Source organism: Prinia subflava, chromosome 5 (assembly GCF_021018805.1).
Source record: "Prinia subflava isolate CZ2003 ecotype Zambia chromosome 5, Cam_Psub_1.2, whole genome shotgun sequence".
Lineage (NCBI taxonomy): Eukaryota > Metazoa > Chordata > Aves > Passeriformes > Cisticolidae > Prinia > Prinia subflava.
The window spans coordinates 31,015,241-31,041,060 of NC_086251.1; the positions used below are offsets into that span (position 1 = coordinate 31,015,241).

General features: G+C 36.8%; 1 protein-coding gene across 8 annotated transcripts in view; it reads right to left on the reverse strand.

Annotated features, from left to right (window-relative positions):
- Positions 1-25,820, reverse strand: part of GPHN (gephyrin) — a 274,022-nt gene that overhangs the window by 95,531 nt on the left and 152,671 nt on the right. For 5 of the 8 annotated variants that reach the window (XM_063398778.1, XM_063398781.1, XM_063398776.1 and 2 more), the window contains 4 exons: positions 8,531-8,625; positions 6,354-6,420; positions 2,044-2,316; positions 658-765 (listed from right to left, as the gene is read on the reverse strand). In XM_063398778.1, coding sequence (XP_063254848.1) covers positions 658-765; positions 2,044-2,316; positions 6,354-6,420; positions 8,531-8,625 — 543 coding nt within the window. The remainder of the gene's footprint in view (positions 1-657; positions 766-2,043; positions 2,317-6,353; positions 6,421-8,530; positions 8,626-25,820) is intronic. The other 3 variants (XM_063398783.1, XM_063398782.1, XM_063398779.1) reach the window with 1 other exon arrangement.

Below are 25,820 nucleotides of genomic sequence, written 5' to 3' on the forward strand. Positions count from 1 at the left end.
AATACAGAGGCGTTAGGCTATTTGATTGATGGTTTAAATTACTATTTGTCTAAGGGAACAGGTCATTTTTAACCATTGATTGAAATAGTTTTCTACTATTCACTAAGACCCAGTAATTTATAATAAGTCCACTGCTTCCTGACTCCTAAAGTCTTCTGTTTTTGAGAAATTCTACTTGTACACAGAAAAAAAAATGAGGGAGAAACTGCAAGTGAAGAAAGAAAACTATGAACACCCAGTGCAAATGTTGTATTGTGTTGACAAAAAAACTACTGAGAGAAAAGCAGCAAAACAAAACAGAAGAAAAAGTTACCATTTCATAGCTCTAAAAGCAGTAATTTTGGGAGATTATTTTAATTATATTCAATTATTGAGTATGTTAGATGATAAAGCCAATGACTAATCAGAAACATAGACTTTATTGCAATTATTATCTCAGCAGCTAAATGATTCAAAGTGACAACACACATAACCTTTACCTTGTTTAGCCCTCTGTCTTAAACAGGTATTTCCTGTAATGTGTGCTCTCAAAGATAGCGCTGATGTGTCTTTGTTAGAAGAAAATAAATAACACTGTCTGTTCATACACAGACTGGGAGGCAGGCAGAGCATTTTTAGTCAGTGTTAGTGCAAAAGCCTCTTGGAAGTGTCTCTTACCAGTTCTCCTGCACTCCCTGCTGCATGATGGCAATAACTGATGAGACCAGGGATGGGCTGTTGACCTTTAGCCATGATAACAGCTGGACTGGAATAGGATGGATGCTTCTAATGCACAACACATAACAGCTATGAATACAGTGACAGGAAAACATGAAACTGTACAAGCAAATGACCAAAAATGAATGCGGTGAAAACAACTGTGACACTGTAACGCCAAGCTCAAATGAAAACAGCCTGCTGAGATCTCAGGTATTTCCTGCCTTTAAAAATGCCACATATTTTTTATCTTTGCCTGCATCGAAAGAAATTAAACAACTGACAATTTGCATTAATAAAAACTGATACTTGCAAATGATAATTACCTTAATTCATCCCTGCAAAGACATATGTAATCAGGATTTTCTGTATATTGGGAGATGATCTCCAGTTGCAGCTGTCTTAGAAATGTCAAGATGTCTCAGACCTGAATTCACATTTCTGGAGTTAGAATGTTGCTGCTTTGGTTTAGAAATTGTTTAATATAATTTTGAATTACTTAGACTTTCAATTCTCATAATAAGAATTAAAAGCATAACTTGTAGAGTAGATATAGAACAAAGCAGTTTGGAAAAAACTGTTTCCAAACACACAGGGATACATTATCTTTCCATTCCAAAAATGAACACATAAAACCGAGGTAAATATTTATATATTGCTTCAAATGGTACAATAATTCTTGGGAAAATATTCAAAATTTTATTATAATTATTTACAAGCGTTGCCTAATTTTTTCCTTTGGAGTCTCCATTGTATTATTTTAGTTTGAGAATGCTAATCTATGATTACTAGTTAAAGCAAGGCTATAAAGACATGATGATATTTAGTTTGTTGGCAGAATTTCACATCTCCTATGCAGACATGCACATTGGAATACAGTAATCTGGATAGCTTATTACTTAAATTGTTACCTGTCTGTCACACTTTTATCACTGTTTTCAGAAACTAAAATTTTCATTTCAAATTAGGTATTATGGGTTGCAAAATTTTGTTGTGATTCCTTAACATGCTGCCTGCTGGACTCTGCATGTTTAGGCATGTGAATACTTTGAATTAAAAAAATCCACTAAAACCAGTCTGTCACATCAGAACGGTATCACAAAACATATGTTAACAACAAGACAGTAGATGATTTTTCTCATACTTTCAAATTCCCAGGAATTTGAAATCACCTACCAAAACAGAATTTATATATTTTTATGAAGCTCTACTTCTACAAAATGTACCTGAAATACATCTGTTTGACATGAAGACATCAATGCATAGTCTTAACATGCAAATGAATATTGGTGGAAAGTGCCTGAGACAGAAACTAAAGGGTCCCTTAAGGACAGAAGCCAGGCTCACCTTAGCTGCAATGGCTGCTGCTGTTATATGTGAAGAAGAACTGTCCTCTGTTGAGGCAACTCCGCTATCCTTCTTCTCCTCCTCCTCTTCCTCACACTGCACTCCTTTGTCTTCTGTCTGTTTGTGAGGGCTGGTGGTTGGAGGAGGAGAAAGAGGAGGTGGTGGTGAAGGTAGATCTTCAAGCTCATCGTGTACCTCCTTTACTTTTACAATGGCATCCCGCAAAAGATCAATGGCGTGAGGTAGGGCTGGCAGTATAAACTGAAAGCATTCCTATGCAGAACGAGAAGAGAAACCACTATCAAAAGTTACCTGCACATGCAATTATGAATTCACTTTTTCAATATACTTGGGATTCAGATGCATCTTTCACTTGATCATAAATAAAACCTACCACGTCCTATGCAACTACTCTTAAAAGATAAATGAACTCAGAAACAGATCTGGAGACTATTCTATTTTCATGTAAATACAGTAAACTGCACAACAGGGCTATTGCAAGGAAGCTAATACTGAAAACAAGAGGTAGATTTCTGTGAATATGTAATACAGAAAACAGTTCAGAGCAACGCAGAATGCTACAAAAATGCAGAAGAAAAACATTAACTAAATCCCTGCAGAGATATTAGCTTCAAATCTTTCCTGTTATGCTCCCTCACAATTGGAGAACAATTTATAAGGGTTTCCATAATTATACTTTTATATAATTATATCCTTTTATATTCATGGACTTATTCTATATACTGGAGGAAAAACAAACTGTACTAATATTATAATGCCATGTAACTCAAAAAAAAGTATTTCATAAAAAAGCTATTTTTCAAACCTCTCCTTATTCTATAATCTTACAAAGTTATAATCTTAGAAAGTTCATTTTTATTGTATCATATGGCTGGAGAAAGCAAAACTGCAGACATCTTGTTCCATAAGGGGCATGCACATAGCTACCACACACAGCTACCTAGGCTGCTGAAAGACTCTGGTACTTCACCAAATGAAAGCAGAACCTCAGGACGTAACGTGCAGCAGCTGCCTGCTCACATCAGGCTCAGCATGAAACTCAGGCTTCTGAAGGCTTATTCAGTAAAGTCTTGAAAAACAATTCAAGAACAGAGACTCTACAACCTTTGTTGACAACATGCTTTAATGCTTAGTTAACCTTGAAGTTTTGGGGGGTTTTTTCAGTTTTGTTTTGGTTTTCAATTTATTTTGTTTTTCATCTGGAAGCTACCTCATTCAATTTGTGACTATTGTCTCATTCTTCTCCCAGGCACCGCAAGAAAAATGTTCTTACTTTATTTGAGGAGACTGCATAAAAACAGTTAAGTACTGGAAAATGATGACAGGGTCACAAGAAATAATTGCCATAGCAATGCAGTCAGGAACATACAGGTTGATAGACAAAGCTTGCATTATTCTTTTTTTTCCCTTCAGTTTTGTTTCAAGCATAGGAAGTTTTTAAAAAATGTATGATATTTTAGAGTATCCAGAAAATAATTTTTAATAATAATTTCATAAACAGATACAGAAATAAATATTTTCAATAAATAAACATAATTACGTTAACAAAATAAGAAGTAAAGAATCCATTAGAAATTACTGGAGTCTATATATCCCACTTTGTAAGTAAAACATGACTCACAAGCATTGTATTTCCTCAAAGCTTCTAAATAAGAACATCTTTCAGTTGCTTCTCTAAGAGTAATGAATGATAAGTCAGACTACCTCTAAGACTTTAAACATTCAAGTTGGTACTGTAAAGAATGGGAGTAAAGCAGTATATGCTGTATATAATGAATGCATATTAGAACATATTTGTAAAGATAATAAAGATTATGACTTATAATGTGACCACAAACTGCAGAGTTATTGTGCTTTCACAGTATTACTTTCAAAAACGTTTAAAATATTGAAGTATACAATCATCATTACTTTAGCAAAGAAGCAGATCTCAAGTAAGTGAGAAACAAGAACAACAATCTCTGAACTGAGCAGTAACTGTGAAAACGCACACTAATAATTGACTAATCACAGAAGCATGTTCCTCACTCCAAGCACTGAAATGAAGCCTTGCTGGCTTGAGTGCTAACACAAAGACTCCCAGTAATTCCTCTAAAAGCTCATGTTACCTATAAAACTCATTGTTTCAGGTGATTGTTACTACAATTATAAAATATCAAAGACTTAATAAATATCTGGTCATTTCACGCTTTGCCCTCTTTCCTAACATTCACTATCTTCCCAAGACTAAAAAAAATGGCAACACAAAAGTGGAAGATTTCTGCAGATCTGGATTCAATGGTACATGCCACACCAATGTTCTCTGGTGAAAACATGTTACCATGCAGTCCCTTTTTGAGATGATGCATTTTCACTGTTGCAATTTTCCACTAATATTTTATTAAAGAAATATGTATACTGCTGCAATTTCATAGCTTCTCATAAGCTTCTCATAGGATCATATTTATACAATGGAAAGGAAATTAGCAAGTGGTAAAAAAGAAAAATGAGGGAAATTCCGTGGTAATAATCTGTCCTTTTTGGTTCTTGAGATTCTGCCTTTTATGGACCAATTTTGTCCACTCGTCATGTTAAAAGCTTTGGCTGAATCTGAGACTTTACAGATGTCTCATACTAAAAGAAATCATAACAGGATAGAGTATCACCATGACAGGGACAAATAAAAATCAGTTTATCAGAAGGTTGTTTGTATGATACAATCATATGACTTTTTTCTTTTCCAGCAGAATTACATTTTTTATTACTTACCCTATATCAAACTATTGTTAAAATGCTCACTAGTACTTTTAAATTTCTTTTCTTCATTCACTTTCTGCAATTTACCTATCTTCAAAGTCTGATTGCCTCCAGACAGAAAATGACAATTGCTTCTGTGGGTTAGGAGTGCTCTTGAACACAATAAAAACCATTAGAGATTGTAGGCTATTTCATCTCTCTCCTAATTCAGCAAAGGAAGTATTTACTGTGAAATAATCTTCTTAGTGGTGCATCACTCCTTTAAAATGGGGGGCCATTGCTATGGTTAATACATGTACATACAGATGATTTCCCACATATAACTGGAAGAATTTCAAGAAGGTATACCCCCATCTCACCATCCTCCCATGCCTCTTGGGTATTTTGAAGGCTTTTAAATTTCCTTTAAATTACAGTCTTAGTAGATTTCCAGAAACACTGTAAAGAATGGTAGAATCATAGGAGGGCTCACACTGAGTCCTTGAACTGAAACATGTCGACAGTGCATCTGAAAGGCTACGGTGGCTGCTTAAGATCATAGTATTCAAAACATTTCCCCTTCAACTTCCACGTTACAGCCTACATAAATGTTGTTTTTGTCTCTCCAGATAGAAGTCTTTCAAGAAACAGTGACTCCAGGGCTGTGCTGCTAAACACGTTAGTACTGTCTGCTCCATGCCTGGGTACTACAGGTTCAGGAGATGTGCACGAGGTATGCATTTCTTAGAGGCCACAGGTAAAGATATTTATTAACAAGGCCAGATGTAGTCTGGGGCCTGAAGAAATAGATTCTTGTGACTGATGGGGGACCTTCCTCAGTAGTTTTGTATCAGGTTGTACAGATCACTTTTCAGCTTAGCAGTACTTCTGTGGAGAAGACTGTTTCTCTATCAGCCAGCTACAAAGAAATTAATAAAAAATCTGGTCTTACTAACACATGCACACATACACAAATTCCTGCTGGAGTTTAATTCTGTTCCTCTCAGCTATAGAGTCAGACAGAAAGCATGAATAAAGACAAAAATTCTAACTTCTCTGTCCAAACAGAGCAAAATACATGAAGAAAACAAACTGTACAAAGGGTGAAAAGTCTGATATATCCATAGAGAGAATATTCTTAAAAATTATGTTCCCTTTCTTCCCTCTTGCTAATCAAAACTGTGAATGCTCCAGCAAGTTCTACCATATACTATGAATTCCTCTTCTGTGTGAAAAGGAATGATTTCTTGGAAGCGGGAGACAACCCAGAGATAAGGTACAGCTAATTAGAGAGGAAAAGGAAGTAAGAGAACATTAGACTCTTCATTAGTACTGCCTGCTCAAGTGAGTGCTCTCTTGCACTACGTGTAATGTTGTTCTGGTCACACAGCACAATTCAATCAGATTCAAGTTGCATGGTCCTTGGCTAGGAGTGATGGTGTGGTAACTTTACATGAATATGATTTCAATTCACTTTTGTAAACTTTGTTATACTAGGCACTGTCTACCATTTGAAACAAGGAGAATTGATCATCATAGTTCCTTGTTAGCAGAACAGTAAAAACATTTCTTACCTGTGACCCTTTCTTGCTACCTGGAAGATTAATTATGAGAGTTTTCCCTCTGATTCCACACACAGGCCTGAAATTAAAGAAACACAGACTGAAATTCTTGCATGAAACTATCTCCACTATCAAAACAAAAGGAAAGCATTTAAGATAAATTCTATGATTTATCAGATTTTGTAAACTTAATATCCAATATATTTACTGATTATGTTCTCATAGAAGAACTTGGGAGAAGCTGAGCTGAAAAAGCATAAAACAAGATTGACAGGGTCTAACATTAATTTGATAGTATAAACACTGGGTAAATTTTCATCTATACTGAGATGTGTAGCTCCCTCAATTCTACTGTTACTTGCATCCAATACATCATTTGATATAGTCCCTATTTGGTCATACACATGGTTCCTTTGCAGTGTAATTGACTGTCAAACATTATGTCTCTGGCTAGGTAAAAAACACTGAATTGTGCTGCTTGCATTAATTGAAATATGTCCTTTTTATTTAAAGATTAAACATAAGAAAAGCAGAGAAGGAAGTAATTCTCAAGTAAAAATTGTGCTTATGCAATTCATATATAATTGTTCCTAATAGTTTTCCCCTCTCCCTCAAGAAAAGGCAAGACCAGCTATCAAAGATGGAAGTTTTTATTTTATTTTTTTTATCTTTTAGAAATTCCTTTGGTATTGAAGTAAGACTGAACACTCAAGTGCTGAATGCTTTCTGTTGTCTAGAGTTTGACTATTCAACATTTTAGCTAAATATTAAAAAAAAAGAAACTAAATTGCAGAATTTTGTCTTGAGGTTGTAAAGAGTGCTTCCACTGTTTACAAAAGCCAAGGTGAAAAACCGAGGGCTGGGATGTACAGATAAGAAAAATATAAAAGGACAAAACTAAACCACGAAGATATGGAGGTTGCAGTTTAGAGAAATTGTGTAATATTCTCTTTATTGAATAAAAACATGAGCTATAAGTGAAGACAGAACAGAAAAAAAAATAATTTCCAGTTATAGCATTAGCAAAAATTTTGAGCCAAAGGACATGGCTTGTTGGGTACCCAACTTCCCCAGATTTCTTCTTATACAAATAATTCTCAGTGATTAAAGTAATTGATTGGTAGCATGGCATTTTTAGCAGGGGAACAAATATTTCCATGACAACTGTCACAATGCTTACAATAACTAGCACAGAGATCATCTTTGTGCCACTAAATGAACTTTTGATAACATACTCAAGCCAGCCTGAAGTGTTCTTTTCAACTGGCAGTTTGAGTACTGCCTGACTCGTAGCCTCTCTTTTCTCATATTACCTTCTTTCACACTATGTACCCTCAGTTTAGAAAGAATTCCAGATAGCTGAGGAATCTCCACTGCAGCACAGAGATGACCCTGAATTAAAGAAATGTGTTCATTTACTCCTGTTGCAGTAGCCAAGCTTAGAGAGTACAAACTTAATCCAGTAAATCCCATACGTGGGTTACAGTCTATGACAGACTTCAAACAAAGGAAATAAGAACTGTCCACAGAGGAATAAAAATGAGGTGGAATTGTGTTTGGCAGACAGCTCCTTTAGTGGTTGTCTTCTTGTCTCTGTACTCTGTTCAGGCCTAGTGACTCAGGAGAGAAATGGAGCTGCCAAAAACTCTCAAGAGCGCAGGCGAAGGTAAGTGAAAGTGCTTAAGGATTGCGCGGCTGGCAAAAGGATTGTGTGTGCTTTCAAGAAAACCACACAGATTGTGCATGCATTCCAGGTACTTTGAGATAAATTAATGATATTCCTCCAGATGTAGGACAGTACAAAATATTTGTCTTTATCAAAGGGATTTTTTTGCCAAACAAAACATTTTAATACTTGATGAACAACATACAGAAGATTCTTCACTCACCACCAAAACACCACAGTTCTAGAATGAAAAAAACTATTTAAGCTATTTAAGACTGTGCATCAACATTTCAAATAACTTGGCACAGAAAATACAGGAGGATACAGTCTCTAACAGAGACAACAAAGGGAATTTAATAAGACAATGCAATTACCATTATTTGAATTTGGCCCCTTCTCTGAAGTTAAGACTTCTGGTCTTGATAACAGTGGCAGTCTTCAATGATTTATGCCCAGCCACTGGATAACAATAAGTAATTCTATGGAAAGAGTTCACCTCATATTTTGAAGGAAGTAGTCTTACCTAGAGAGCATGCCCAGAGGTGTAACATTTAGTGATCCCATCAGCATTGCCAGGGCCATCCCCGGGGCTTCTCGCTCTATTACTTCTTTAGTGGCCTGAAATCAAAGATTAAATAGCAAACTGAGTGAACAAGTGTAAGGATAAGGAAAAAATGAAACCAGATAAAAATTGGGTATGGATATCTCCTCATTTTTTTCTGCCAAGAAATGTTGCTGCTAAATTCTCAACTGAAATATGCTACAGAATTTTCTCTTGGTTGTGTCAAATAGGGAAAGACAAGGAGTTGGGATGAAGGACTGTGTGCAGCACTGTGAAGATTCCTATTGGAAGTTATAAAAGTCAGGACCCTATAAATATAAAAAGTGTTAACCAGCACCACAGAATAACAACTGCCTTGAACAGAAAGGAAACACTGTTTGAGAATAAGCAAAGACTCAATGTAACTGCCTTCTCTTCCTCATCAATCTTGTGCATTTTCCTGTTGAGATTTTCCCAGGCATGACAAGGATGAATCAGTCTGCGCAGAAGATAGAAAAAAAATTTGCAAAGGGAAGCCCATGTAGCAGGCAGGCAGGAAAACAGTAAAATGGTAATGATAATGGCCAGGGGCTGAGGCCTTCCCTTTTGATCATGTCAGCAATACAGCAGTTCCAAACAGGCTGGTGGCTTCTATTCATAAGCAGTCCATACACAGTGGGCATTGAGAAGTCTGGAAGCAGAGTCTGAAAATTCTTGTCTTTTTGGTCCTTTTCCCAAACACGGAATCAGATGGAAAATTATGTACAACCTTCTGTCCTTTCTTCCTGACATAAATTTTCTCAAATGCACAATCTGTCCCGTCTCCTAATATCTAACTTTACTTAGGACACAACATCTTAGAGACAGGTTATAGTCCTATCCTCTCTTCATTTCCCCACAGTAGCTGCTGTTCAGTGGATCATATTGCTTCATGCTCTGAAGTAAGATTGTAACGTATTCAGCACAACTCAATTGGCAGCAATGGTCATAAAACTGTGAAATCCATGGTATAACACACAGCCAAACTACAATGCTTTGATGGTACAACTATCAAAACAGAAAAGAACATCTTAAATATAAGGACACCCTGAATAAGCTGAGTTTTCCTTGCAGTTGGATATAGAAAAAACAGGCAAATTATTTTGTGGGAAAGATTCAATTATAAATCACATACTTCTACTTTTGTAAGTTCTTAGTTTACAAATAGAAAACTAAAATCCTAGAAAAGGAAAATGACAGATTTAACCCAACAATGCCCCTAAAAGAGGGACACTTACATGTAAGGGTGCTTACATGAAGCAATAAATATAACAGAAAAACAAATATCCATCAAGAGTACAGATATTCAAATGGTCATATTCTCAAACACCGTCATTAGCTTTTGACATTTTTTAAAGGAGTATCAAATATTAATTAATTAGAAATTAATATCAATATTAGAAAACATCAGACACTGGTACTATGTAAACTTTGAGTACTTTATTAATAAGCAAACTTGTTATGTGCTCAGTTATGGGAAGCTGGAACTTTGGTTCATAAAAAACCAAGCAATTTTAATTTAGTAGCTGACACCAGTCTCCTTTATTTGAAGCATAGTATGTTGGTTTTTGGATCTGCCATCCTTTATGCAGAAACAGAAGAGTCATATAAATACAACCCAGTGACTGCATTTTACACAAGGAAAATAAGAACAAATGAGCTTGGAATGATGTAGACAAAAATAAAACTCCTCCATGGAGAGAGGTTACCTTAAGACACCTGCTGAGGTATGAAATTATCAATCACATTTAAAATTCTTAAGATATCCATAAACTTGATGATTTTTATAATATAGAAGATAAAGGCATTGCAATGCTGAAGACACCCTTTCCTGACCATGAAAAGGTAAGTGAAACATGGAATTCTCTGTGTCCACACATAGCAACTCTGTATCTACGCCTTTTCATTTGAGTTAATATGATGCTTCAAAGCTATTCAAAACTGTTTTTAAATATAAAGTGCATTTTGAGATTTATTTTCTGCCCTTGAGCACAGTGACACTTTGAAGATATCATTAGTTAAAATTCTAAGCAGGCTTCAAAGGTAGTACAAGATGCAAGACAGTCCATAAACAACGATTCTGCAGCTCAGGGAGGCCTTCAATGAAATTCAAGTCCATTCTCCAACTTCATAAGAAAAATGACCTTCACAAAATGTCACTGCTAGCAGGCAATGTGATTATTAAAAATGTATAGACTAAGCAACAAAATCTGAAAGGGCATAAAGTCCAAGCAGCAGCACAATCCTCAACACAAGTTTCTAAAAATAGTGTTTCAAAATATATACGCTTAAATTTATTACTGCAGATAGACCTCTATAAACAGGGAAACATTTCCTGTTTTCATGTTAGCAGCCTGACTGGATGGATGTAACCAAAAAAAGCTGCTGCTAAATAAACCACTGCTACAGTGACATCTGCTCTTGAAATCAGCCACTGTATATTCCACTTTTGGAATGTCCTCAAATAACATGACTTAACATGTGCCCTCAACAGGAACTGAAATCACCAACACACTGGGAAGCACACTCTAAATTAGCTATGTATATATGAATGAAATCAGTAATGCTGCAATCTATAACAACTCTTTGTTTCACCTAACAGTGTACCACAGTGCTGATGGCCAGGTTTTCTCATACTTCCTTCAGTATTTTTTGTGTGAAGGAAGGGTGGAAGAGAGATGTCAAATTTAGATTTTCATCTGTGTCCAGTTCAGGAGTTAACTGTTGGGTACGAACTCCTGCCACCATGGAAACTATTAAGGCATTAGTGACTCAACACTTTCACATTTTAGAATAGTAAAACTCTAGCAAGGCTGAATTAAGACTGTTCAACCTTGTTTCATGGGCAATTCTTTGTTGGTAGTCTCACCATCAGCCAGCTGTTGCCTGCTGAAGAGGGCCATAGTGTTGGCACAGAATGAATCACAAATCGAGGCTGTTGCCCTCGGCTCTCTTACAACAGCAGTGATGACACTGCTGGGCAGATGCAGGAAAAAAAGATGATATTTCATTCAAAGCTGTCACACTGATGCCTTAATCAGGACTGAAGCTTTACCCTGATTCTCAAACCTGAGGCTGATGACTCAGGTAGGTGGAAAATACTGGAGCAAAACAGCATAAAACACTAAAATGACACCAAAAAGTGTCCCCAGTTTCTGACAGATAAGCTGGCAGTACAGAGAAGACAGGTGCATATAAGAGGGAGTTGGAAGAGAGGGGTTCCACAGAAACAAAAGTACTTGAAAGTAAAAGCCAGAGTTCAGGAGAAAGACAGAAAGCCCAGCTTGGAGGTGGCAAAGAAAGGCAAGGTTTGTAGTTTAGATAGGAGAAGGGAATGTGGGAAGAAGGAAGCTAAAGTGAAAAGGCAGAATTGCACGAAATCCAAGCAGTAGGAGTCTCAGAAGGGGAGAAATGAGAATAGCGTGAGGGCAAGTGAATGAAGTGAGTGGGATGGAAAACAACAAGGAGGTTGGAACCAGATGATTTTTAAGTTCCCTTCAAACCCAAACCATTCTATGGTTTTACAAAGAAAGACTGCCCAAGGCAGCTTGGACAGAAAATAGATGAGAGAGAAACTCAGGAGAAGAAAAAAGGGAAGACATGACAGAAGTGCCAGGATATGGGGGAGCCACAGGGAGAGACAATGGCATTGAAATAAAATGGTAGTTTCTACCCCAAAGAGGAGAAGTAAGGACAAACAATTTAATTATTTAGGATTTACTAACAACATCTATGAAAGCAGTACCTTTTGTATTTCATTGCTATATGAATAAATGCAATTGATTTTAAAGCACATTTTTGATTGTTTACAAAGTGCCTTTTTATTGGAGTTAGGGCATTATGTTCCCAAACCGACTGGTATATTTTTAGATATCTTTGACGTAGTTGCGGTTGCTTAACAGATGGCTCACTGCCAATTGGTTTCACAGAGTTCTCTGCTGCTTCACTGCCTTTCTTTGCCTCCACATAGATTGTTAGCTCCGTTTCTAACCTGTGGAAGCCCTCCCAGGCAGTTTTTGGAGGATATACCTAATCCAGACAGATTTAATTAAAAGACCTAAGACTACTCTTCTGGAATGTTCAGAAACTCCTTATCTTTGTCTTTCAGGTATTAAGCATAGCAAAGTCTGACCTCAATAGTAAGTAATGATCTGAGACATTTCATATACGCTTCAGCTGGTTTTTGGCATAATGCAGTTTTACTTCTTCAACTAAAATGCCAATATGAGACTCGGAAATCATAATAAATTCAATTAAATTAAGATGACAGAGACTGCCTCTGTGGAAAATATTTCTGCTGAACAAGTTAAAATCTATGACTCTGCATAGAGTATAATAGAGCTATAGATGCAAATTAATGGACAAATTTGCAGATAATTTATGTTTAACAGACTACAGCATTAGCATCAATACGATTTAATTACCTCTTTGAGCTTTCCAGTGAAAGCTGAAAGGGCTTTACTAAAGAAATACCTATATAACCTCTGCAACAGGGCTCACGGGCTACAGAAGAGCAGAGAAAAACTAGAGAGATAGATCAGTCAAATATGCAACAAAAAGGTCAGTCATGTCTGTCAAACAGTTGTGTAAGAAGTGTGTACTTTAGAAATAAAAATTGCATCTCTCAGCCTGGGGATGAGATGCCTTCTTCAAAGTTATTCAGAATCCCTCTGCTGGAGACAACACATGTGCCAGGAATTCTTATTCACAAATCAGCTATTTCAGCTTATTATCTACTTCCCTACTCCTATTTTGTAGGGAGAAAATAGAGCTTACATGGAGCTAGAATAATTAAGAGCTTCTCACCAAAACAACACTTATCTATTTCTTCTCCATTAAGAGTAACAAATATAGGCTTCCACAGTCGGTTTCTTTCAATACATTTGGAAGGTTTTTGGATAAGGATTTTGAATTCATCTCAGTTTCACCATTATGCTGTCTTTCCTTGAATTCTTCCTATCCTTTGTCAACAATAACCTGTATGCTGATATTCAATGAGCCTTTTTTTTATGGATGTAAGGCATTACAGGATTTGTGGTCTTTGATGTTTTCCAATACCAAATTTCTTTAGCTAATTGCTCAGTTATCTTGACAAATGGATGAAACTGGTCACATGTGCTATTGCTGCAAAACAACCAAAATCAAGTAGGTTTATAAAACTATAAAGCTGAAGGAAGCAGCAGTTGCTGTGTTTGGGCTCACAGGACAACTGGTGGTGACTAGGCAGACACGGGGCCAGTGCTGACCCTGATGCATGTGTTTGTTTCTCCTCATGATGTAACCATCCAGCTTCCGCCAACGTTACTGTACAGCAAGAAACTCATACTGAGACTGCTGAGTCTCCATTTTGATGTCCTTGTTGGGAATTTTTGATATTAAGCACAGCTACCTTTGTCAGGTACACACAAACATACTAAGAGCACACTCAGTCTTTGTAGATTTTTTTTTACATAAAAGAAAATGAAACATGTCTAATCCTATTAAAGTGGCTTACCCTAGTGCCTTTCCCTTTTACCAATGGTAAGCTTGATACACACTTCTCTGCTAAATGATTCCACTTTCTTTTTCCTTTTCTTCTCCCAACTCAAATCCACAAACAGCCAAAGCTGAATGGAATCCTGATTAATGTAGCCAACTAAAACTGAACTCTGCAAACTGGTGTATCTGCACACACCAATAACACATGTCCACTGACAATAATTCTGCAGCACCAGAATGCTGCTTGCACCCTCAGCACATCTGCAGTGATGCTGCTGCTACCCAGAACCTAAATATCACAGAATGACCCTACAAATTTTTCGGTGTGAGGAACAGAAATGTCACAGCAGTAACTACTGCTAGATTAAATACAGACTGTTTTCTCTAGTTCTCCCATATCCGTGATTCCTTCTGCCTGCAAACTGCCTCCTCCAAATTCTCTCACTCTTTCCACTGAGACCCATCATACCATTTACTGCAGCCTATGGCATGAGACTCAAGTGCCAGAAGCTAATTCAGTGTCTGCCTTCTTTATAAACTGGTATCAGCAAACAAGTCTATCAGAACACTTCCATTGTGTAGATGACCAAAAAAAACAAGCAGCAAATAAAGGTACCTCTGACAACACTCAATGACTTATGCATGACCAAGCCATGAATATATTTAATTCCCAATACTTGGACCCCAATGATAATTACATTTGTAAACAAATAAACTGCTATGATCATCACCAAATGAAGTGAGTATTAGTTAATAAAAATCTTAGTGTTCATTGTAGCTTTCTTTAAAAGTCCTTGTTTTCTTCAACTTAAATCAAACTCTCTAAAATATTTACTTAATAACATTCAGTTTCTTTTTTACTTACATCTTGCAAAACATTTGGGGGGAGATGCTTCACATTTTATACACTATAGAGAAGATGAACATTTAAATTAATATACTAGAAAAAACAACATTGTGGAATTTGTAAATCATTTTTCCACTTCTGCAGATCTAGATCTAAATTTTTAGCTAAACCTGATTGCATATGATTTATTTAGACTTCACAGATCAATGATTTGCTTATCCCATTTGTGTAATTGAAGTGTTAATGGAATTGATGTATCTGGGCATCAACCACGTACATTTTCAAAATATCACTTCTAATATATGTAATTTTATTTCTAATCACTAAACAAAGTTTTAACATCTTAAATGTGTATAAGATATTTACACCATAAAAACTGATCTTAATTTTATGATACTGCCTACCCCCATACATTGTCATAAACCCACTAGAACAATCATTTTTAGTAGCTGTTAAACAAATAAGATACTAAATGCTTTTCTGCACTGTAAGGAATGCATTTAGGCTGTTCCAAGTTGCACACAGCCCACCAGATGCAGCACATTACAACAGTTTCAGGGGGTGTGTGAAGCCAGTGTGACAAGGCAGAGTATTTGCAGTGGTGGGGAGGTCAGGGGGAGCTTGGTAAAACAACAGCTGGAAACAAAGCCCCTGCACTTTGTGCAAAGAAGGGGCAGTGCCTGCTCTTTCTATGCCCTCCTTCCATGTGCAAACTGCTGTGCTTCCCAATGCAACTCCACTTTGTGCAAGAACAAATCCTTTTCTGCTCAGCAAAACAAGTATAGCTGAAGACTTCCTAGTAAAGACAATAAAACCATTCTGCTATTACAAAAATGTTATTAAATATTACCTGTTAATAATTACTATTATTTTAAGTTTTTCCTCAGCTATTTCAAACTGCTTTGTATTAATGTACAATAGGAAATTCAGTCCAACCTTTAAATAATTCTCTAAAACTTGAAGAAAAGGAACAAAACACAAGAAATGAAAAATTTTGTTCTTTGAAATACAAACTCATGCAGCACAAATAAGAGAAATAAGCATGGAGGATCTACACTATGCCAATAAGAATTCTACATGATGTGACAATGTAACGAGCTTTAACTAATGGAATAACAAATAGGGAGCACTGTCTCATAAAAATATATCCTAGACAATGTTTCTGGTTATGTGTATTATCTTCTAGACTATATATCTATACCAAAGTGGAGTCAGGCTAAAGTCAGCTTCATTTCAAAATGAGATTCCAAATGCCAAACTTAGATTATTCTACAGTGGGAGAGTGGGTGTATTTGTGGTTTGGGGAAGTACACTAAGCAATGAAGTCTAGAACTGTATAAGAAAAACAAAACTAACTTTTACTTTTTTCTGGTATTGATATCATGGGAAAAGATCTCTATTTCTTAGAGATCCTCCTTGGGACACACAGAGAATGGGGCCACAAGGCAGAAATACACACTGCTTTCTCTTAAAAATTTGTGCAGTGTCTGGAGCAGTGAAAGAACCAGAAGTTTTTATTTGCAATTTCACTTGTACAAATAAATAGTTTTGGAGTGCTCTAGCTCTTTCACATTGGTTACTGAAATTGAAATGTGAGATTTTTTTCTTTTGAGGATCTTGTCTGATGTTTCCTAACATTTGCTGCCTTTTGACAAGAACAAATATGGCATACAAAATATTTGCACTTCTGAAACTTCAAATTCTTCCACAGGTTGAGTAGCTCCTCCAAACATTTTTAGATCTCAAATCATCAATGTTGAAGATTTAATAAAAACAACCCTTCCCAAAATACACCTTCTGCAAAGGGTGGACTAATGAGTGACAATTTTACAAGAATAAATCATAGCAACACAAGAACAAAAAAAAAAAAAAAACAACTACCTCTTAAGATTCTCTTACACAGTATCTTTACTCCCCAAGTAAACAATAAAGCATCTCTAATAACAGCAACTTTAAAGTACTTTTTCCCTAACCTAAAAATTCATAGAAATTATTCCTTTGTGACATCCAGTGATGCAATTCATGTGTTCAGAGTCTGAACAGTTGTCAGTTTTGGCACATACAAATGACGCTTTCATTAGAACTGACAAGCAAACACATTCTGAAAGCCATAGTGACCTACTGTGCATTCTGTCAAATTATTTCCTATAGAGGACTATTTTAACTTCTGGCACAAATCACATTTTTACCTCCAAGATTCTCATGGAAACAACTGAATGAAAAGGTTTCTCAAACAGAAGATGAAAAGTATTTTGTTGAGACTGCTGTAGCTCCGAGCACTGAAGTGGAAGACAGTAGAATTCCTAATCTATACTGAGTGAGGAATATTAAATATATCAAGTTTACCTTTTCCTCTGGAATTTTATTTTACTATTTAATCAATAGTTTACAGTTTTTTATAGTAATAGTTAACCATAAATATATAAATAACCCCCTCCTCAGTATTGAATATATTCTATTACTGTTCCTAAGATGTTTACTATATGCATTTCCAAAACAACAGTTTCTTTCAGTTTTAAAAGATGTTAAAATATTTTTCATGCACTAGGCAAAAGCAGTTGAATCATTTATTGACACTACACAGCTGTGACAGAGCAATGCTTTCACATTAATACAGCTTTGCATTGTATAGATAAATTCTGCCAGTTTACTTCCCAGCAGCACAATTCAGTCTTGAAACCCTCAGAGTTTGTATAACATACACACTTTTTCATTAATCTAGATACAGCAACATAGGTATATAGGCATGTCTCCTCACATACTCTTCTGTGGTTGAAGCAGCAGACCATGTTTTGCAGAAAAATCATTTTGCTTTTTAATAAAATTCCCTCTGTTTCCAAACTTTTTCAGCAAACTGATTTTTACACCAGCAGTGTGTGAGTGGATCACTGAGAAAAAGCTTTTATGAAATGACAAGGCAAAAGAGATTCTTACCTAGGCACAGGGAACAAGTTAGTTCTTGCTCTGTGTACTCAAAATGTACACAACAACCTTGCACTGAATGCTAAACATGTCACCACTACAGCAAATGTGCCCACATTAAGTATACAGCAACTGCAAACATCATAACTCTATAGGCAGACTAACTAAAGTAAAAAAACAGACATTATTTCTGTATAAATTATATGGGTAATGCAAGACCATAATTCAGAATAACAAAGAAATCAAATGCGTCAAAGGTTAGCTGCCCAACACTTTAATGAAACAAATTACATCTTAAATAATCATCTTTTTTTAAAGAAAAGATAACAATAAAAATAAACAGAGACACAAAATATTTCTAGGGAAAACACAAGAGTATCTAAACAGCTACTGGGAAAATCCCATAGTCCTAGCTAGACTGGAAAATCCATCTTTGTTAACCTTAAAGTAAAAAGAAATTTCTACTCTCTCTTGCCTGCAAAGAATGATGATGATTTAATAGCAGCTTCTCATTAAGATTCTGCAGGAAAGAAAATCCCTACGAGACTAACACATCTAAAAGAATTTTGTGCCCTTCTCTGTTCTTTTTCCAGAAATGCCCAATGCTGACCAGCAGAAATCAGTAAAATATGGATGAATTGTCAAGGAGTTTGAAAGACACCACAGCACCAAGCCTTGCTGTTCATGGATTAATTCTGTATACCACTGGATACCTAAGCATTATTTGGTTTCAAAGGAAGAATTATAGCAGATTATAGCAGAAAGTGACAATAACCCAGTCTTTTTTCACTCTAATAAAGGGAGTTGTAGGCCAAAATTTCAGCCAAAATTAAAGGCGCAATGTGTAGGTTTCATTCAGCTTTGAAATCTGCAAAATCTGCCACTAGAATGTCACGATGACTGGTTTACTTGAATGGGTGATGTATGTGATTGCAACACTACACAAAATAAAGCTTATTTACTACTCAGTCTATCTGCAAAAAGGTTGCAAGAAAAAAGCCTAATAAAGGTGTACAAGTCTTTCTTGAAAGCAAACAATGAAGGTGATTACTGTTGCTATGACATTCCATGAGAGCAGTAAAGGCCGAATCAAACAAAGCTCAGGTGCAGTCTCAGTATTTCCAAGCAATTACATAGATCTGCCTTCATTAAACTCCCAAATGAAGTGAAAGAAGCTCCAGGAAGTCACAGAATGATCTGAGTTGAGAGGGATTTTTTAAAAGCCACTGAAGTCCAACCACCCCCTGCAATAAGCAAGGATATCTTCAACTGGATCAAGCTGTTCAGAGCCCCTTTGAATCTGACCTTGAACACTTCCAGAGATGGGGCATCTGTAGCTCCTCTGTGCAACCTGTACTAGAGCCTCACCCACCTCACAGTAAGGTACTTCCTGACCCTCCTTCAGTTTTAAAATCATTCCTCCTTGTCCTATCACATCACGCTCTGCTAAAAGGTTTGGTCCCATCTTTTTATAGTCCTCCTTTAAGTCCTTTAAGAATGCAACAGGGCCTCCCTGTAGTCTTGTCTTCTCCAGGCTGAATCTAAAAGTTGTCTGGGCAGAACAGCAGCAAAATGTACGGGGTGGGGGGAACAATTCTGCAATGGCCACGGATTCCTTAGTTTGCAAAGCCAAGGGAGATGCTGTGAGACGTGTGGAGAAGGGATTCATGTGGGCATGATGGCCTGCTGCTAGGGGTGCAAACCCCGCCTTTATATACAAACGGCTGCCCCCCATCATTTATGAAGGCAGCAACAGGATATTTAACAATATCATCTCCACTTCTCCCCAAAGCATAAATCCTCTTTGGCAGAGGATGAGAATATGATCCCACTCTGCAGACAAGTCAACAGGCTTGCTCATCTCTTCCTCCCCAAAGCTGGGATGCCTCTGTAAGATTTGTGCCTCTGCCTGCCTTGGTCATGACTTGTGAAGAGTTGTACATAGTGCTATATGCTTACATTCTGTAGATCTAGTGTATTTATTACAGTAAATCTAACAAGAATGTATAACATGTTGCTTTCATGAACTACGTTATTTGTGAATCTGGGCTCATGGAAGTTCTTCCTGAATGTGACCAAGAATTAAGTGCCAATTGGTTGCAATCAGAGAGTAAGCTGACTGTACCCACACCCTCTTGATCTCTAGGGAACAGCTGGGAAGCAAGGGATTGATTTGCTGTCAAATTTCTGTACTCTAAATGCAACTCCTCTCCTCATTTTTCCAACAACAGCTCTTAGCCAACTAAGTTAAGAGGTAACAGCAGAGAGACAATGGAACTTACTCTGTATCAATAATCAAATTCAGCAAATTGTTACGTGAATTGTAATAGCAAAAGCCTTTGTCAATGATGACAAGCATGAACCAAAAGGCATGTATGTTCTTTAGCATGACATGTACCATTCAAAGCATTCTTTTCTAAAATTAACTCCATAAATTTTTCAATCTGAATTCAGAAGCAACATACAGACAAAATCTGAATACCAAGTTGATATGAGTTACTGTCAGACACATTATTTTTAAGAGTGGAAAACTTCAACTGAAAGCGAAAGCAGTGATTACACGGATCAAGGGAGTGAAACACCTTTTGCAAATCCCAAGGTAATGGGATTTCTTTTAGAGTGCAAAAGACCTGTATTAGTTAGGAATTTGTTTTCTTTCCAGAAACAACTGAAGAAATTAGTTGCTTAGAGACTGCAATGCTGCTATCATCAGAAAGGATACCTTTAGAAAACAGAGAAGAATAAAGAAAGTGAACTGTAAAAAAAAATTGAAATTAAAAAGTACATTGAAGTAAAGAGAATATACAACAAACACTCTCTCCTGACAAATAATTAGCAAGATTTAGATATTTTCAGTCAGAAAATGACAATGAGAACTGTAACAGTTGTTTTTTTTTTTTTATCAGAGATAATAAGGAGGGAAAAGAGTCTAAAAAGAGCAAAAAAACAGAGATAAAATCAGAGATAAAATTGGGCTGATAAGAGGAAATTTAGTTATTCTGGAAACTCTATGAGCTGGAAAGACTTGCACTGTTCATGACTGTTCCAAAAGCCGATTTTGGGAGAAAATCAGCACAGGATAGGCTAAAGAATATCTTCAAACCCCTCCCCTTCCCCCCCGGAAGTAATAAAGACAAAAGACTAAAAACAACTCCCTAAAATCCCTGTGAAAAAAAATGAAAGATAAAATAATGTTGTATGTCATTGTTATAGGGATTTAACAGAGAAAATGTTATTCCCAGGGCTTTGTGTGCAAATTTTTCTTTAACCAAATGTTGACTCATTTATAAGACAAAACCGAAAATTTATTCTTTCAACTTACCACAGATTCTTTTAGAACTAAATTGAATATTTGTACCATAATGTACCACTTCAGGCAGAAAACTGATTTAACTTGATATGTTACAGTGAATCTGCCTAAGAGAGCACTGCATCAGTTCTGTTGTAGGTACAATTTTCAGCCAAGAAAATTCCATACATTCAAGATAAGATTAGTGTTTATTTTCCTCCAGCTTCTGCTGCTTTTCCCCATTCAAAATTTATGTAACTTGGATATTATTCGAAAAAAATCCCCACGTTTGAGGCAATGTTAATTTTAAAAACCCTATATTAAAAATAACTATAACAATACATAAACAAATTACTTATGTGTCTTGGGCTAAGAAGTGAGTTCTAGCAGCCTTCTGCAGCCCTACAGTGCTAGAGCGAATATTCACCCTCCTTCCAGACCCTGCTATGCTTTTCAAACAACAGTCTAGGGAAGCATCAAAGTAACACTGGGAGTTAAAGCTTGGAGAAAGATTTGCCACTGAGACCTGTTCTTGTCACCACACCCTTCAACAACATGAAGCTGGTGGGAAGTGAGAGACTGACAGCCTACCATCTTCAAGAGTTCATGAGGTTGTGAAAAAAATACGCTTGGAAAAGCAAGGGAGGGTTGGAAAGGCTGAGAAGAGAGAGGACAGGAGAGCCTAGGAGATGGTAAAGGACTAAAATATAGATGGACATTCACATCCTTCAGTTCCTTGGAGCAAAACACAAGTTAACTGGTTTCTAGGCATTAATGCGAAAACTGGGAGAAGGTTCCTATTAGGTCCTCCTCTGAGCACTGTCAGCTGTCCTGAGAGCCATCCTCCACAGCAGCAAGCTGGTATTGGGGGCACAGGAACAAGCTACTCTCTCACAGTGTCTTTGTCTCATTCCACAGCTGGTCCCACACTCGTGAAAAGCTGCTACTGACTCAAGGGATGCCGCCCTGCCTCTATGCTTAGACATAATTTCACATATTTAAGATACCTTTGAAGATAGCAAAAGCAGTAATAATATATCTGAAAAGATTAAAAGCTAATGTTAAAAGAACATTACATAAAATTTATTTAAAGATAGTAAGAATTTACTAAGAAATTATGACAAGATTCATTATGACAGAATATTTTCTCCACTTCCTAGTTGTTACTGGATTCAAAACCACAATTATGCCCAAACACTCATAAAAAGCTAAAAACTGTGGCAGAGCTAGGAAAAGAAGGTCAAATGAGTTGAATTAAAAGAAGAGCAGGAAATCCCGCTTCTTATTCTAAGATGTGACAATGATTTATTCCCTTGCTATGGACCTTACAGATGTAGTCAAGTCCTTGTTCTTAATCTGTGAGAGAGTGACAAGGTTTCTGTAAACTGGCAATTGACCATTTTCCCAGTACAGAAAGAGGAGGAAGCAGCAATTAGGACACATTTCAGTTTGGTAATACTGTACTGATCCAACGGTTTATTTTGGTTAGCTGCAACCCTCTGTTTTAAATAAAGAGACCTGTAAAATTTCTTACTTAGCTTCTTTGATCCACTTTGTTTAATGAACACAGCTCTACATTCAAACCTTAATCTTTCTGGGCCTGAGCAACAGATTGTTTTTCCCTCCTGTTATTACCTACCTTCCATAGATTCTGAGATACCTTAGGTAATATTAGGGCTAGAGTACTTAATTACTATTGAATTTAATCCTTAATACAGTTTAACTTAGTAATACACCTATCGAACAAAATGACGGAAGCAAAGATTAAATTCCGTTTGGTTTGGGTTTGGTTTCTTTTTTCATAAGATGGGAAAGGGTTTTGAGTAGTTTTATGAAAAAGCTGAATGCTGGTACTGAGATCAGTTTTTGGCTGGTATGTTAAATTGAATCAGACCATGAAGGAGCCAGACAATAGTTTTTCCCCATTCCTTACAATTCTTCTTAATCTTTTCAGACTGGTGCATATTTAGAAATAAAATCTAGGCAGATGTGTAGGACAATATGACAGAAATGCCAGGCATAAAAGCAAGTGGACAGAATGCCAAAAGAGCAAGTATCAATGAGTAAGCAGACTCAAAGAGCAGCAAGGGGACACTATAGTCAAGGATCAGGTGAAGACGCATGAGGAAAATGCCAAACACTCAGCAAGTTGCTAAAGCAGTACCAAACATTCAGCAGGTGTGCCAAGCAGCAGAAGAGCAATTCCACAAAGTCAGCAGATGCACTCAGCAGGAAGGCAATGCCAGGCACTTGGAGCAGAGACAGGGCAGCAGGAGGCCAATGCCCATGTACAATCAGACTGAAAGGACAATAAGGAGGCGACACATGCCGGTCAACAGATGGACAGGGCAGCAGGTAGTCATTGTCAAGCAATTAGCTGGTCAAGAGGCAATGCCAGACTGGCAAAGGGCCAAGATTTCAGGAGGACAACGCCACACAGCCAGCAGGTAGAGAGAATATAAGACAGTAGTGAACGCCAGGCAGACCCCAGACAAGGCAGAAAAAGACCAAAGCCCACCAACAATCAGATGCAACTGTTGGCAAGGGCAAAACATAAGCCTGCCAAATGACTGACAGGGCAGCAGGGTGGCAGTGTTTTATCAACAACTCAAGATACCATGAGTGAAACAGTCCCAAGAGTCTAGATGCTCACCCTTTGGTAATATCATTCGATCAGCGTGAACCATGAAAATCCACAGGAGAATAGCACACAAATGAAAACAGCAAATGAGTCTGACCCTAGCACTTGGGGAGGCCATGGGACCTTCCTATAAAACAAAAATATGAGAATCCACAAGAAAATTAAACAAATGGGAAAAATATGTCTAAAAACTGCTTCTGATGATGATTTAAAAAGCAAAAAAATACCAGCAAAGAATTAGTTTGGAAATGATTGGGTGGGATTGAAGATGTTGCTTACCCCTCTCTGGAGCCCACATAATGGGAATGTTGGGAATTTCTGCAGCAGAAAAACAGAAGAGAAAAGGGATTTCTGACTCCCAGTTCAAGGAAAGCATGTCAATTTAGGACTGGGTAATCTCTTTGGGCAAAAAATAAGAATTCAACTGAATCTTTGCCCATCCCCAGATACATGCCTTTATGGAAGTTTGTGAAAAATTTAAGAAGCCCACATCACTTTCATCTCATGACCTCCCACCCTTGTTCCCCAAAACCACACTTACCTCTAGAATAAGAGGGGAAAGGGGTTGGTCTTGTGAGCTCATTCCCACATCCACTGCAAAATGGCTTGTGAAGTTGAACAGGAGTACCCATTAGCCACTGCCGGCCATTTGTGACACAAACGGAAGTCATCAGTAACTGTTACTCATTTTTAGTGAGTGAGGTTGGTGTCTGAATTTGGCTTAGACACACCCACACTCTAATGAAAAGAATTAGTCTAATGAATCTTGCAGGGTAACCCTCTTCTAAGTATCAAACTTATCAGCACCTATTTGTTACCTTGAATATGCTCTTTAATCTAAGCATTTTGCTATTTAACGTGGTTGGTTTTTTAAACAAATTAAACTGTTTCAGAAATCTTAGCTGCTGCTTTATTTTAGAAACATGCAATGAACTCTGTAATGTAAGAACTCAGAAAATCCCAGCACTAATAAAGTTCAGTAATTTAACTCATCTGTCATCTAAATCAAGAGACTTTTTATTCAGTATTTACTTAGAAACTAAAAGAATCAACCAAGAATCAAACTTCACTATTTCTTTCTACTTAGAAGTCCATATTGTGTGCACATTTATCTACCTGCACATTAACTTTTTATTGCCAACACTGAAAACCTACACTCCACTTTGACAAGGAAGTAATATGAAACAAGAAGCCAACCCTTCCCTCTTCAAACTGTAGAGGATCTTAGATAATATAAATGAATCATTAGCTCTGCTATGTGTGCCCTTGCTGAATTAGGATTTGGAAAGGTCACAGAGAGAATCTGTATGAACTTGCCATGCACTCTGAAGCAACAAAGTTTTTAAAGAATACAGTAGTGATAGGCTAAGCTGATGGAACTCTATTTATACTGATCTCTGGGTATCAACCACCCATTCTTCTTCTAGCAGAGCAAAGCACAAGAATAACAGAGGTTAACAGAACTTGAAATTTAGAAATTTGGGTCATAGAATAGGAATTTCTTCCATACCCAAACTTTCCCATACTGAACACTACTATTTGCACTTAGAACAAGATGGCAAATAATTTAGGCAGAGAAGACCAAGAGACTTCTATCATATGATTAGTAATGGCATAAACCAGCCAGGAACTGCAAATACTGGCTGAACCAGAGATATCAGAGTACAAGGTACTAAGTAAAGGTATATGCATTAGCAGTTCTATAAAATCCTGTGGTTTAGTGGCCAGCAGGAACTACAATTAGCTGCACCACATCAAGAACAAAACTGCCATCACCTTCTCTCTGAAGGGAGATCTTTCAAGCTTAATGAAAATGAACTATGACAAACTGATCTCAGTGTACCATAGGAAAATGTTTATTTGTGGAGGAAAATATGGACTTTTAAAATCCACTGACAATTTAAATGTCAACAATAAATAACAGTAGGTTATGCACCTCACTATTAATTTAGGTATTCTGATGACAGAGTAACTGGGAAGAGAATATATGCCTGAAAGGACAGGAAAATAAAATATAGTCTAAATAAAGATAAAAACCCTAATTATTTTCTTGTCT